We start from the raw sequence: 15360 nt of genomic DNA on the forward strand, positions 1-15360 counted from the left end.
GTCAGGGAGGTGGGAGATCTAGAAAAAGGGGATTGCATGTGAAAATCTGAAAATATAAAGTCACAGGCAAGCCTGAAGAAACACTAACCACACACAGCACAGCAACATGGCAGATCAAAAGATGAGACACGAGCTTATTAACGGGTTAAATGAGCGCTTGTCAGGAATAAAAGAGTTGATTCGGAAATCCCTCGAGGCCAGAAAGTTCGCCTACTGCCCTTACAGCAAGTTCAGAGTCGGGGCGGCACTCCTGACACACGACGGGACGGTTTTCACAGGTGAGGGAACACCTGAAGGTGTGCTGTGAAAGTCTTTAAGTTCTACCAATTTCACAGTCAGTTCCCAGACTGTTTGTGAACTCAGAACTGATGAATAATGGATGAAGGCTGAATTCTAATGTGTGTTCAATTTGTTTTGCTGACTAATAACAGGAAACACTTCTGACACGTAAATGAGACTTAAAGGAACACTCCACTTTTTTTTTGGAAATAGGCTCATTCTCCAACTCCCCCCGAGTTAATAAGTTGATTTTTACCGTTTTGAAATCCATTCAGCCGTTCTCCTGTTCTGGCGATAGCACTTTTAGCATAGCTTAGCATAGATCATTGAATCCTATTAGACCGATAGCATCGCGTTCAAAAATGACCAACGAGTTTCAATATTTTTCCTATTTAAAACTTGACTCTTTTGCAGTTATATCGTGTACTAAGACCGGCGGAAAATGTTAAAATGCGATTTTCTAGTCCTATTTTCTAGTCATTTTTGAACACGATGCTATTGGTCTAATAGGATTCAATGATCTATGCTAAGCTATGCTTGAAGCCAACGCTATTTTCATGTTTCTCATACACTGCAAAAAAAATAAATAATATTTTCTTACTTGTTTCCAGCTAATATCTACAAATTCTTAAATCAAGAAGGATTTTCTAGACAAAAAAAAAAAAAAAACGGTCTTTTTTTCAGAAAAAACAAGTCAAAATTAAGTGCAATTTGGCTTGAAACAAGCTGAATAATCTGCCAATGTGGTAAGAGAAAAAAATCTTATTTCAAACAGAAAACAAGATTATTTTTCTTACCCCATTGGAAGATTATTTTGCTTGTTTCAAGCAAAAATGCAATTAATTTTGACTTGTTTTTTCTGAAAGCAAGAAAATAATTCTTACTTGTCTAGAAAATCCTTTTTGATTTAAGAACTGTTAGATATTTTGGCTGGAAACAAGTAAGGAAAGCATTTTTTTGCAGTGTATAAACACAACTGGTGTTAAAAATGAGCTCAGAGGACTTTAATATTAATAGGATTTTACTAAAATATTGTTGCAATGCTCATATTGTTAGATCAAGAGTTTTGTGTATTTTAATGGATAATTTTCACTTAGCGGAAGCTTGCTTTAAATGAAGGAAAGGAAGGGAAAGATAATAAGATGAGATAAGATAACATAATATACAAGTAAAATTATACTTAATTTCATTTCTGTGAAGGGTTCTGATGATTTTATTTTCTGAAAATATGGAGCCCCTAAAGTAAGTACACTCTTAAAAATAAAGGTGCTTCACGATGCCACAGAAGAACCTTTTTTTTTGTCTAAATGGTTCCATAAAGAAGCTTTGACATCTGAAGAAGCTTTCTGTTTCACAAAAGGTTCTTTTTGTACATTTCAAATGCTTTTGAAACTTTCATGAGAGAACGCAAAAGTTTTGCAATCTCTTGAGAAACTTTGAGTTTGCTCTCAGAATCTTTAGTTGGATTGTGAGCGAATACCACGTTTCTCAGAGGAATACAAAACTTTTGCCTTCTCTCGCACAAGTATTGCATTCCTATGCGAAACGAATGCAAATATTTATTTTAGAATATATTTGTAAATATATTTCAAAATTGCAAAAAATTGGAAAAAATATATTTAATAAAATACGTTTCAAAACATATTAATGTAAATATATTTTTTCCACAAATATGTTTTTGAAAATATATTTCAAAAATAAAGTTTTAGGTATTTAAAATATATGTATTATTATTATAAAATATTTTTCTCTTCATTTATTTCAATAAAAAAATAATAATAAAAAATACATTAACATGTTATATGCCCCTGAAATATATTTTAATAAATGAAGGTTGAAAGTAAACTTCAAATTTGAAAACTGTATTTCATTGAGCTTCACTAACAACCAGCTAATATATATATATATATATATATATATAAAAACACTGACCAAAACTGGTATTATGGTCAGAGGCAGACAATAAAAAGTATTTTTACTCTGCTTTAAAAGTACTTTCAGAATGTTTTTCTTTAGAAAATATTACTTCACAACATTCCAAAGCATAATATTGTACTTTTTACTGCACTACGTTTCATATTAAAGATAATTTAATATTTAATTACATTAAAAATCAATTACTTTCTTACTTTTACTCAAGTAAAAGTAATTCAAAGATTTACTTGAGTACAAGAAAGTACTTCATTTATAATGTTCTTAAGTATTAAATGTAAAACAAAAACAAACGTTTATGCATGAAAAAAAGTTTTCAAAAGAAAAACACTCTGATAAAAAAACTTATATTTACTTGAGTAAAGTGATAAATACTTTACTTTACCACCTTTGACTGACCTCTGGCATTCAAATGCAACACTGCAAAAAATGCTTTTCTTACTTAGATTTTTTGTCTTGTTTCCAGCCAAAATATCTAAAACTTCTTAAATCAGGAAGGATTTTGTAGAAAAAGTTTTCAGAAAAAGAAAAGTCAAAATTAAGTGTTTTTGCTTACACTGCAAAAAAAATGCTTTTCTTACTTAGATTTTTGTCTTGTTTCCAGCCAAAATATCTAAAAATTCTTAAATCAAGAAGGATTTTCTAGATGAGTACACATTTTTGTCTTGTTTTCAGAAAAAAAAACAAGTCAAAATTAAGTGCAATTTTGCTTGAAACAAGCAAAATAATCTGCCAATGGGGTAAGAAAAAATAATCTTGTTTTCTGTTTGAAATAGGATTTTTTTTTCTTACCCATTGGCAGATTATTTTGCTTGTTCTAAGCAAAAACTCACTTATTTTGACTTGTTTTTTTCTGAAAACAAGAAAATATTTTTTTCTCGTTTAGAAAATCCTTCTTGATTTAAGAATTTTTAGATATTTTGGCTGAAAACAAGGTAAAAAATCTAAGAAAAGCATTTTTTTGCAGTGTAGAACAAGAAAAATAATCTGTCAATGGGGTAAGAAAAATAATCTTATTTCAAATAGAAAACGAGATTATTTTTCTTATCCCATTGGCAGATTACTTTGCTAGTTTCAAGCAAAAACGCACTTTCTTTTTCTGAAAACAAGACAATAATTTTTACTCGTCTAGAAAATCCTTCTTGATTTAAGAATTTGTAGATATTTTTGCTGGAAACAAGACAAAAAATCCAAGTAAGAAAATCATTTTTTTTTTTGCAGTGTGATATCTACTAATAACACTTTGATCCTATTAGATAATGCAGTTGATTATTGCTCTTTCATTTCATGACACAGCCTTGAACTGCAGTGAAACAGCTCTTAGTGTTGTTTAATGGCCATAATGTTATTCACAGCAGTAACACAACAGTATCACGAGAGAGAGAGGAGGTTTTTACGTCGCAGAAAGTAAATAAAAACTTGGCTGCTGAGCTGACAAGCCCCTTCCAGACAAACCAATAGACATTTGGCACAAAACACGGGTACAAGATGTACCTTACATAATATTTGTTGTGTGTTCACAGTGTGATGTAACAAACTTGGACATTTAAACTTATTTTTTTGTTATTTCTCTACATCAGGCTGTAATGTGGAAAACGCGTGCTTCAACTTGGGGATCTGCGCTGAGAGAACCGCCATCTCTAAAGCTGTATCAGAGGGCTACCAGGATTTCAAAGCCATTGCTATTGCCAGGTATATTTTCAGTGAATTCAGCAGGCCATCTAGTGGATGACATTTACAACCAGTGCCATATTTGGAGACTCTTGCTTTCTGCTTTTTAGTGATATGTGTGAGCACTTCATTTCCCCCTGTGGTGGTTGCAGGCAATTCATGAGAGAGGTAAGTTTCATTTACCACTGTACTGCAAAAAATGCTTTTCTTACTTAGATTTTTTGTCTTGTTTCCAGCCAAAATATCTAAAATTTCTTGAATCAGGAAGGATTTTCTAGACGAGTAAAAATGAGTGTCTTGTTTTTAGTAAAAACAGGTCAAAATTAGGTGAGTTTTTGCTTGAAACAAGCAAAATAATCTGCCAATGGGGTAAGAAAAATAATCTAGTTGTCTGCTTGAAATAAGATTTTTTTTCTTACCCCATTGGCAGATTATTTTGCTTGTTTTAAGCAAAAACTCACTTCATTTTGACTTGTTTTTACTAAAAACAAGATAATTTTTACTTGTCTAGAAAATCCTTCCTGATTCAAGATCTTTTAGATATTTTGGCTGGAAACAAGACAAAAAATCTAAGTAAGAAAAGCATTTTTTGCAGTGTGTATTTTTTTTTTTTTAAATGCCTACACATATTTTCAAAACCTTGCCTATTTCTATCAAAACTTTAACCACAAATTCAAGAACTGCACACACAAAATGCCTCACATCTTTTGCAAAATGAAGCACTGCATTCAAAATATCACAAACACGCCTCACACCGCAAAAAAATGCTTTTCTTACTTAATTTTTTTTATCTTGTTTCCAGCCAAAATATCTAAAAATTCTTAAATCGATAAGGATTTTCTAGGCACGTAAAAATTGTCTTGATTTAATTGGCAGATTATTTTGCTTGTTCTAAGCAAAAGCTCACTTACTCTTGACTTGTTTTAACTGAAAACAAGAAAATAATTTTTACTCGTCTAGAAAATCCTTCTTGATTTAAGAATTTTTAGATATTTTGGCTGGAAACAAGAAAAAAAAACTAAGCTAGAAAAGCATTTTGTGCAGTGTAAGCAGTTGAAAAAAACTGTAATTAAACAAGCAGCATACTCAGGTTTCATCAAACATGTTATTTTGCTTTCACCTATACAGTTCGGTGCAAACTGGGACGTGTATTTGTCTAAACCTGACGGTTCCTATGTGGAGATGACTGTTGAGGAACTGCTGCCTGCGTCTTTCGGTCCAGAAGACTTAAAAATGAAAAAAGTGAATATTCATAATGAATTCTGAAATTTTTTGGACAGAAAAAGCTTTATGTAAAATGAATAATGTTGTATATAAATGTGCAAATGATATGTAAAAAAAAAAAAATTCAATTATTATTTTTGAATAAACACAGTCAATACAGTTAAAATGAACGCATGTTGCTACAGTACAAACTTTATTATTTTTAAACAATGCACATATGTAAACCAACCACAAAAAGTGCAACAAAAATAATGCCATTTTCTTAAAAGAAACGTTCTTAAATTCTTATCCTCACGGGGTAGTGATAATTCAGATGCAGTTAGAAAGCTCTATGCAAATAGATATGTTTATGAATGAAGGAATCCTAAGCAAGTCGTCAAAGTGCAAAACATGAAAGAAATGACATTAAAGAAAGTATGGGCTTTGAAGAAAGGCAGCACATGCACAAACGGCAGTAAAATCTAAATATCTTCAAGTCTTCAAAATGTGTTTTTTTTTTTTTTCATGCAGCATGATTTAGTAAATTTGTGTTAGATTTTGCATAAGCAGAGTAGGTTGACTAAACCTTTTCCCCACACTCAAACTTTTTCTAATTTCTCCTAATTATCCACATAGTGACCCTGACTGGAAAAAGGCAGAACGGTAATTCTATTACGAGCAGCTTCTGAAAGCCCTGGACGCATTTCTAAGGGTGGGTTATAGCCGCCACATACCCAGACACATCTAGCCCTGTCCGTAGCTACACAGAGTGGCTTTATCTGGGTATCGGCATCCAAACGATAATGAAACAAGCATACGAACATAAAAACAGTGCATGTTACAGATGGAAAGGAGTTCTGCCCCTAAAGCAGCCGACGAGCACATGGTGCTCTAAATCAAGAAAACCTCTACTCGTCACCAGTGCGTTTCACAGAATAACTTAATATGTTTTAAAGTAAGGATCAAAAGATCTTTCGGGTCACTACAGAACGCCTCTCGCAATGGGCCGTGAGTCTTATTTCTGTGGCGTTATGGTGTCCAGGCCGGGCCAGGCCGGAACATAGTGCCGCGGTAGAGTTCCCTCCATGAGCCTCTCCATCCACAGACCCAGCCGGTCCAGTTTGTGGTGGATCTCCAGAGTGGTGGCCTTCTGTCGGGAACTTGAGCGGGACCTGGAGGGTTTGCTTTGAGAGGCCGTCGCCGCGTCCTCGTCGGACCACCGACTGCGTTCGCCGTCCTCCCCAGTGAAGACGGGTCTGAATATGCAGAAGTACTTCTTGTGGCCGTTGAGCGCCAGGACGTGGCCTGTGTAGTCTGATTTGCTGGAGGGGGAGTCCTCTTCTTCCTCTTCATCCAAACAGTCTGACGGTCTGGCGTCAGGAGCCGACTCCATGAGGGAATCCATCCATTGGCTGTGCTTGTCCACATTTAAAAAGGAGTAGTGAAGAGTCTGAGACCTGCGGAGGAAGCAGGGATAGTTTTCTTTGGATTTGTTGGGTTTAAAGCAAAGGCTTATCAATACAGCTTCTGGAGATCTACTTTCTTGCAACGTTTCATTCCATGTACTGTAATGCTACTTTAGGAACAACTCGAGATCCGACTTGATATTCAAACAATGTTGCATTTGGTTTTCCAAATGGAGGTGAGAAAATTCCAGGTTGAGTTGTCTGGAAAGCAGCATTTTAGGAAATTGAAGTTTTGCAACTTTTTTCATAAGGAATAATTGAGGACGGGCCGTTGAATTTTTAGAAAATAATGCACACCCGAGGTGGTGATGCAGCCACGACACGAAGCACTGCAAAACATGCTTTTCTTACTTAGATTTTTGTCTTGTTTCCAGCCAAAGTATCTAAAAATTCTTAAATCAAGAAGGATTTTCTAGATGAGTACACATTTTTGTCTTGTTTTCAGAAAAAAAAAACAAGTCAAAATTAAGTGCAATTTTGCTTGAAACAAGCTAAATAATCTGCCAATGGGGTAAGAAAAAATAACCTTATTTTCTGTTTGAAATAAGATTTTTTTTCTTACCCCATTGGCAGATTATTTTGCTTGTTCTAAGCAAAAACTCACTTATTTTGACTTGTTTTTTTTTTTTTTTCTGAAAACAAGAAAATATATATATTTTTTTTCTCGTTTAGAAAATCCTTCTTGATTAAAGAATTTTTAGATATTTTGGCTGGAAACAAGGTAAAAAATCTAAGTAAGAAAAGCATTTTATGCAGTGAGCGGAGTAGCCCTTACACCTCGGGTGTTCATTATTTTGGACGAATTTAATGGACCGAAGTAAATTATTCTGCTTATACAAGACATGGATCAGATGATATATTTCAAGACATTCGTCCATTTTTTGTCCTTAAACCGCTATTGTGAGTAGGAATAATTTCGTACGCAGCTCATTCAACGCCTTCCTTGTTATTTCCAAAACGTCATTTTAGACCTTGACAACAACCCTTGAGCCGTTGATAGCAAACGAACGCAGTTAATAATGAAGTTTAGACAGACTGACAGACAGGAGAAGAGAGGGATAGAGACATTAAGTCATTGAGTTCCCTCTCTCAAGTCTGTGCGTCTCTCAAATGTGATTGGCAGCAGTGTTTCTACTAATAGTGAAACTTTACATTCATTTTCTTCAAGACCACGCTGTTGTTACCTCGTGTGTGAGAAATGTCATGTAGTTTTTAAGTGGTTAATCGTCATTACAGCACTAACAACATTAGCGCATATGCTAACGTGTGTGCAAACTCACAACACTTCATCGACCTCTTCATCCTTCAACCTCAAATGTGGCTTACCATTTGAAATACGCAAGTAGTAGCAACTTTACATGGCTGCTCAAACTAATGTTAACCTAGAAAAATGTGCACTATTCAGCGGAATAGTAGTGTGCTCACTTGCTCTTAAAATACTGGTCATACAGATACGATTAATAAATCTTTCGAATCTGTAAAGACTCTGTTTATTTGTGTGCGCTCACAATAACAACAAAAAATTGTGCTTTTGTAAATTAATGAAAGCAAACAGGATGTTTGGTCTCTGTGAACTTGAGCATGTCAAAAAAGAGAGTTTATCAATAAATTAATAAAATGTTAATGCAGCCTCTTTACAGTTTCCCCCTGACATATTCATAATCATTACATCTGCTGGAGTGCTGTGGCAAGCTTTATGCGTGTGCTTGAGCGCTTATTAGGCAGGGCTCTAGAGTGCGACCTAATTTCTCAATGGAAAGAAAAACTACTATGTGCGACTGACCCGATCAGCAATTTAGTATTTGCCTTTAGGGACCTTCAAAGGTTTCTATGTGTTTTTGCAACGTTGAGTAGTGCATCACAGACATATCTTACCAGTCCTTTCATATTGGTTGTGCAGTATAGAGAGCTTCGTTGATTATAATAGAGCTTTGCGAGATTGCGAACTAAGATGAGTGATGAGTGACAGCTTTTAATAATTTTTAAGGGAGTTTGTAAATGAGATATTGATTTAATACAACAGTTAAATAAACAAGAAGTGTCCGACTATAACACTATTGCCATATTTTGCTCTATTTCGTCGTCAAAATTGTCTGAAACTAGTCACAACTGCGATGGCGAATCATTTACAGATCCTGAGCATCACTAACAAGCATCTAAACTTGTCAAATGTGGTAAGTACTGCCGCTGTAGTAAAACGTTACACAGAGCGCGTACGATCGCAAATCTCAAAAGTGAAAGTAAAACGTTATCATGCATTCAAAACGGCAGTTTCAATGCCCCGCATATTAATAGCGGCTCAAGCTCTGTACTTAAATATATATTTTCCCCCATGTGTTTCCTTCCCGCTGTGCTGCTAAATGAGCCGCTCTGTGAAACAGCCAATCAGAGCAGAGCTCCTCATTATTATTCATGAACCTTCCAAATAAGGTAATAACAGACCATTTCATTCTAGGGACAAATCCTAGGGTTGTAAATGGGCTTGTAAAACTGTTTCTGCAGAATTTTTTTTTTATCTTTACCTAAGCCATATACATTCTATGTACATGTCAGAAAACAATTTAAAATATTGTATCAATGCATTCTATGGCACCTAAAAAAAAAAAAAAAAGCGAACATGTAAAACTGAGGTGTTAAATGCGATGCTGTCGAAATTTGGGTGCACCTAACTTTTGCGCTGGTACACCTAAGAAAAAAAAGTTAGGCGCACCAGTGCAACCAGTGCAAAAAGTTACTCTAGAGCCCTGTTAGGCTATGTTGGATTTTCAAATCCAAATGTGACCCTGGACCACAAAACCAGTCATAAGGTTAAATTTTACAAAACTGAGATGTATACATCATATGCGAGCTCAATAAATACGCTTTCTATTGATGTATGGTTTGTTAGGATAGGACAATATTTGGCCGAGATACATCTATTTGAAAATCTGGAATCTGAGGATGCAAAAAAATCTAAATGCTGAGAAAATCACCTTTAAAGTTGTCCAAATTAAGTTCTTAACAATGCATATTACTAATCAGAAATTACATTTTGATATATTTATAGTAGGAATTTTACAAAAAATCTTCATGGAACATAATCTTTACTTAATTTCCTAATGATTTTTGACATAAATGAAAAATCAATAATTTTGACCCATACAATGTATTTTTGGCTATTGCTACAAATATACCCCAGCGACTTAAGACTGGTTTTGTGGTCCAGGGTCACAAATGATTTCAAATGAACCCCATTGGCACAAACGTTCTCAAGGATCTACAGAGGCTCACAATATTTTTGGGAAAAGTTGCTCACAAAAGATTTGGAACATGCCTATGTAGTATCTTTGACTTTGGTTTAGTAGTACTCGATGAATGATGTGTGCATTGCAGGTGTGCTAATCATCAAGTGGCCTTCTAAATTGGGAAGTTTTGAATTAAATGGATCACAGCCTAAACTCTGTAAGAAGGTTGATCTCCAGAAACAGGTGTCAGCATTCTCTCAAACACAAAGGCCTCACTCACCCTGAGAACGAATATACTTCTTTGGCAAACTTCCTGAGCAGCACTTGCTTGGAAGCATCAGTGAGGATCAGCACAACATTGATGTGACCAGGCTTTAACCTGACTAGGTTACTCATGTAGGTGATGTCCGTCAGCTCCGTCACCTCCACAAAATTCTTCTTAGGCGGACGACTGTGACAGAATAAACCACTCTTAGCAATTCAGCTAATGAACATCTTAAAAGAGAAGTTCACTTCCAGAACAAAAAGATAATTTACAGATAATTCACTCACCCCCTTGACATCAAAGATGTTCACACTGCAAAAAATGCTTTTCTAGCTTAGATTTTTTTGTCTTGTTTCCAGCCAAAATATCTAAAAAATTCTTAAATCAAGAAGGATTTTCTAGACGAGTAAAAATCATTTTCTTGTTTTCAGAAAAAAAAAGTCAAAATTAAGTGCATTTTTGCTTAAAACAAGCAAAATAATCTGCCAATGGGGTAAGCAAAAATGCACTTAATTTTGACTTTTTTTTTTTCTGAAAACAAGAAAATAATTTTTACTCGTCTAGAAAATCCTTCTTGATTTAAGAATTTTTAGATATTTTGTCTGGAAACAAGACAAAAAATCTAAGCTAGAAAAGCATTTTTTGCAGTGCATGTCTTTCTTTCTTCAGTCGTTTCAGAATTTCTTTCCATTTGGTGGACTTTTATGGTCCCCCGAGTTTGAACTTCCAAAATGCAGTTTAAATGCAGGGCTCTTAACGATCCCAGCCGAGGAATAAAGTCTTATCTAGCGAAATGATTGGTTATTTTCTAAAAACATTTACAATTTATATACTTTTTAACCTCAAATGCTCGCCTTGTCTAGCTCTGTGTGAACTCTGTGTACTCCGGTTCAATACAGTTAGTGTATGTTGAAAAACTCCCATCTCATTTTCTCCTCCAACTTCAAAATCGTCCTACATTGCTACAGAAATACCGACCCAGTGTTTACAAAGTGAACATGCAAAGAAGATCAAACACCCTTTACAAAAAAAGTAAAAGCGATTAAGGGCGGTTTTGAAGTTGGAGGAGAAAATGAGATTGGAGTTTTTTGACATACCCTACACTGCAAAAAATGCTTTTCTTACTTAAATTTTTTGTCTTGTTTCCAGCCAAAATATCTAAAATTTCTTGAATCAGGAAGGATTTTCTAGACGAGAAAAAATGAGTGTCTGGTTTTTAGTAAAAACAGGTCAAAATTAGGTGAGTTTTTGCTTGAAACAAGCAAAATAATCTGCCAATGGGGTACGAAAAATAATCTAGTTGTCTGCTTGAAATAAGATTTTTTTTCTTACCCCATTGGCAGATCATTTTGCTTGTTTTAAGCAAAAACTCACTTCATTTTGACTTGTTTTTACTACAAAAAAAGGTAATAATTTTTACTTGTCTAGAAAATCCTTCCTGATTCAAGATCTTTTAGATATTTTGGCTGGAAACAAGACAAAAAATCTAAGTAAGAAAAGCATTTTTTTGCAGTGTAACCACACAGTTAATGCAGAGCTAGACAAGATGAGCATTTGAGGTTAAAAAAAGTATATGAACTGTACTTTTTTTATTTATTTTTTTAAATAACCAAGGGTTTCGCTAGATAAGACCCTTCTTCCTCGGCTGGGATCGTTTAGAGCATTTTGAAGCTTCATTTAAGCTGCATTTTGGAAGTTCAAACTTGGGGGCACCATAGAAGTCCATTATATGGAGAGAAATCCTGAAATGTTTTCCTTAAAAAACATAATTTCCTTACAACTGAAGAAAGAAAGACATGAACATGGGGATGACAAAGGGCAAGTGAATTATCTGTAATTTTTTGTTCCAGAAGTGAACTTCTCCTTTAACACATCTGTGATCTCAAAATCTGTTTGACTTGCTGTTATTATATGTGACCCTGGACCACAAAACCAATCATAAGGTTAAATTTTACAAAACTGAGATGTATACATCATATGAAAGCTCAATAAATAAGCTTTCTATTGATATATGGTTTGTTAGGATAGGACAATATTTGGCCGAGATACATCTATTTGAAAATCTGGAATCTAAGGGTGCAAAAAATCAAAATACTGAGAAAAACACCTTTAAAGTTGTCCAAATTAAGTTCTTAGCAATGCATATTACTAATCAAAAATGACATTTGGATAGGTTTACAGTGGGAATTTTACAAAAAATCTTCATGGAACATGATCTTTACTTAATTTCCTAATGATTTTTGACATAAAAGAAAAATCAATAATTTTGACCCATACCATGTATTTTTGGCTATTGCTACAAATATACCCCAGCGACTTAAGACTGGTTTTGTGGTCCAGGGTCACATATTTTATTCTCAAGCAAGCGGCGTCTCACCTTGAAGCGCTCTCTTGTCCTGGAGAGCTCTCTGCTGTCTTTGGTGAATCAGTGGCCTTTTGTTTGGCTGGTTTGTCTTCCCCAGCATCACTATTCATCAAAATAAATAAATAAATAAACATGCAACTCTTGTACAAAAGCACTACGATATAAAAAAAAAAATGTTTTACCTGAAGGCCTGAATGATTACAGTCCCGAAAAGGATGAAAAGAGCTGAGAAAATCAGAGAGAGGACAGGCATCATCTCACGCCTGAGGAAAGCAGAACAAGACATAAAAAAAATGATAGAGCTGCAACAGCTTATCAGTAAATTCAAAGGAAAAAACAATGCTAAAAAGCCATCCACTCATGTCATTTTTATTTAGTTGTGTCTACACTGAAAAAATGCTTTTCTTACTTAGATTTTTTGTCTTGTTTCCAGCCAAAATATCTAAACATTCTTTAATCAAGAAGGATTTTCTAAACAAGTAAAAATTATTGTCTTGTTTTCAGTAAAAACAAGTCAAAATTAAGTGCGTTTTTGTATGAAACAAGCAAAATAATCTGCCAATGGGCAAGGAAAAATAATCTTGTTTTCTGTTTGAAATAAAATTATTTTGCTTACCCCGTTGGCAGATCATTTTGCTTGTTCTAAGCAAAAACGCACTTAATTTTGACTTTTATTTTTTTTGAAAACAAGAAAAGAATTTTTTCTTGTCTACGAAATCCTTCTTGATTTAAGAATCTTTAGATATTATGGCTGGAAACAAGACAAAAAAAATCTATGTAAGAAAAGCATCTTTTGGCCATTTCTATTTAGCTTTTACACTTTTTCAGTCCATTTTATAGTCATTATAGTCTATTGCAGATTATTTCAATGATATTTTTTTATGTAGAATAATGCTTTTAAATAAATCTTTAACTACAAAATGTCTTGAGTCAAGAAATTCTTTAGCGAGTGTACAGTTTATAATGACTTCTATTGAGATGTCTTTGATTAGTTTTATCATAAAACAACATACAGTTTTAGTTTAAATCAATTTAAATCAAATTCTGAATTAGAACATCTTTTTATTTTTAGGAGTTATTACTTGTAACTCAAGACACACCGGGTGTCTAAATATGCCTACTTCCCTACAAAAAACTATGTGAAAAGAGTAGTATCACTGCAAAAAATGCTTTTCTTACTTAGATTTTTTGTCTTGTTTCCAGCCAAAATATCTAAAAGATCTTGAATTAGGAAGGATTTCCTAGACAAGTAAAAATTATTATCTTGTTTTTAGTAAAAACAAGTCAAAATGAAGTGAGTTTTTGCTTAAAACAAGCAAAATAATCTGCCAATGGGGTAAGAAAAAAAATCTTATTTCAAGCAGACAACTAGATTGTTTTTCTTACCCCATTGGCAGATTATTTTGCTTGTTTCAAGCAAAAACTCACCTAATTTTGACCTGTTTTTACTAAAAACAAGACACTCATTTTTACTCGTCTAGAAAATCCTTCCTGATTCAAGATCTTTTAGATATTTTGGCTGGAAACAAGACAAAAAAATCTAAGTTAGAAAAGCATTTTTTGCAGTGATGGCTGAAGCCATTTTTTCATAAAACAGTAGGCCAAAAGTTCTGAAGCATGCAACCCATAAAGCCACAGGTGAGGATTTGCAAATGGTGGTGAAGTGACCAAGCGACTGATCACGTGACAGTGACACAATGGCAAATGTAGTACATCCAAATTTCACTCATACTACACTGAACACACATTTTGAACAAAGTAAGTTTTGAACCAAATGTAGTACAACTGAGTCTGCAATTTTGGACAAGCAAACAAGCAAAATAATCTGCCAATGCGGTAAGAAAAAAAATCTTATTTCAAGTAGACAACTAGATTATTTTTCTTAACCCATTGGCAGATTATTTTGCTTGTTTTAAGCAAAAACACACTTAATTTTGACTTGTTTTTACTAAAAACAAGACAATAATTTTTACTTTTCTAGAAAATCCGTTCTAGTTCAAGAATTTTTAGATATTTTCGCTGGAAACAAGACAAAAAAATCTAAGTTAGAAAAGCATTTTTTGCAGTGCAGTTCAACACTGGAACCGGTTTGTTTTAGACTGGTCATAATAAAGTAAACAACACGTCACTGTGTTTATTTCTCAAATCTGTGGAAACACATGGCAGGATCCAGTTCGCCTGGTCCAGCACTGGTCAAGATTGTCCTCTGGCTTCAGAACGCAAACTATTCCGGCGGAAAAGAGCTAAGAGACTGCATGCAAACAAGACAATGAACTCTTTAGTTGTGCTCACCAGTTAGAGTAGAGAAGATCAAAGTAAAACTGAGCGAGGTAATCATATGCAGAGTTCATCCACTGAATCAGAAACATCTGGAATGAAAAGAAAAAAGTTATACTCAGGGATTGATATTAACTTTTTTTCACTCACCAGCCAATTTGGCTACAAATGTTTAAGTCACCAGCCATTCATAGCTTCTACTAGCCAAACAAAAAAAAAAAAAAAGCAACATTTTGAGGCTGTCTACACTGGACGTGACAAAGCGATAGTTGCAAATCATATCTCAATATTTTCTGGGATTTTATCTATAACGGTATTGATAAAGATAATTTATTATGTGTGGACAACTGACTTCTAAATTCTTTGATATTCATCATATTCTGTGTGGCTGCAGTGATAGAAATTAATCTTTTCCAAAGTTAAAATTTATGTTTACCTTTATAAAGCCATTTTTTTCTAAAAGTGTGCATCTTTTTACCAAACAAATGAAATAAGTATCAACAAAATTAATCTTTGCATAAAATGCATCTAAAGTGGCATTTAGATGTATTTCCACACTGTTTACTGAAGCCCAGAGGGACATGGAATGCTTTAACCTGCAGTTACAAATGCAGAAATAATGTTTTGATATTTTAATCATAAAACGTTAAATATTGATATTTGAAATTAGTTTAAAAA

The 15360-nt window shown here is 34.0% G+C and overlaps 2 protein-coding genes across 2 annotated transcripts in view; one reads left to right on the forward strand and one right to left on the reverse strand.

Annotated features, from left to right (window-relative positions):
• cdab (cytidine deaminase b) lies at nt 1–5276 on the forward strand. Its single transcript, XM_073826010.1, has 4 exons — nt 1–278; nt 3792–3903; nt 3993–4050; nt 5011–5276. Exons 1-4 carry the CDS (start codon nt 107–109, stop codon nt 5146–5148), a joined length of 480 nt encoding a protein of 159 aa, XP_073682111.1. The 5' UTR covers nt 1–106; the 3' UTR covers nt 5149–5276.
• The window catches only part of dnajc16l (DnaJ (Hsp40) homolog, subfamily C, member 16 like), a 23894-nt gene continuing 13800 nt past the window's right edge, over nt 5267–15360 (reverse strand). The window contains exons 11-15 of the mRNA XM_073826009.1: nt 14698–14774; nt 12588–12668; nt 12418–12507; nt 10056–10226; nt 5267–6542 (exon numbers count right to left, since the gene is read on the reverse strand). Of these exons, the coding sequence (XP_073682110.1) occupies nt 6101–6542; nt 10056–10226; nt 12418–12507; nt 12588–12668; nt 14698–14774 (861 nt within the window). The 3' untranslated portion in view covers nt 5267–6100. The remainder of the gene's footprint in view (nt 6543–10055; nt 10227–12417; nt 12508–12587; nt 12669–14697; nt 14775–15360) is intronic.

Source organism: Garra rufa, chromosome 20 (assembly GCF_049309525.1).
Source record: "Garra rufa chromosome 20, GarRuf1.0, whole genome shotgun sequence".
NCBI lineage: Eukaryota > Metazoa > Chordata > Actinopteri > Cypriniformes > Cyprinidae > Garra > Garra rufa.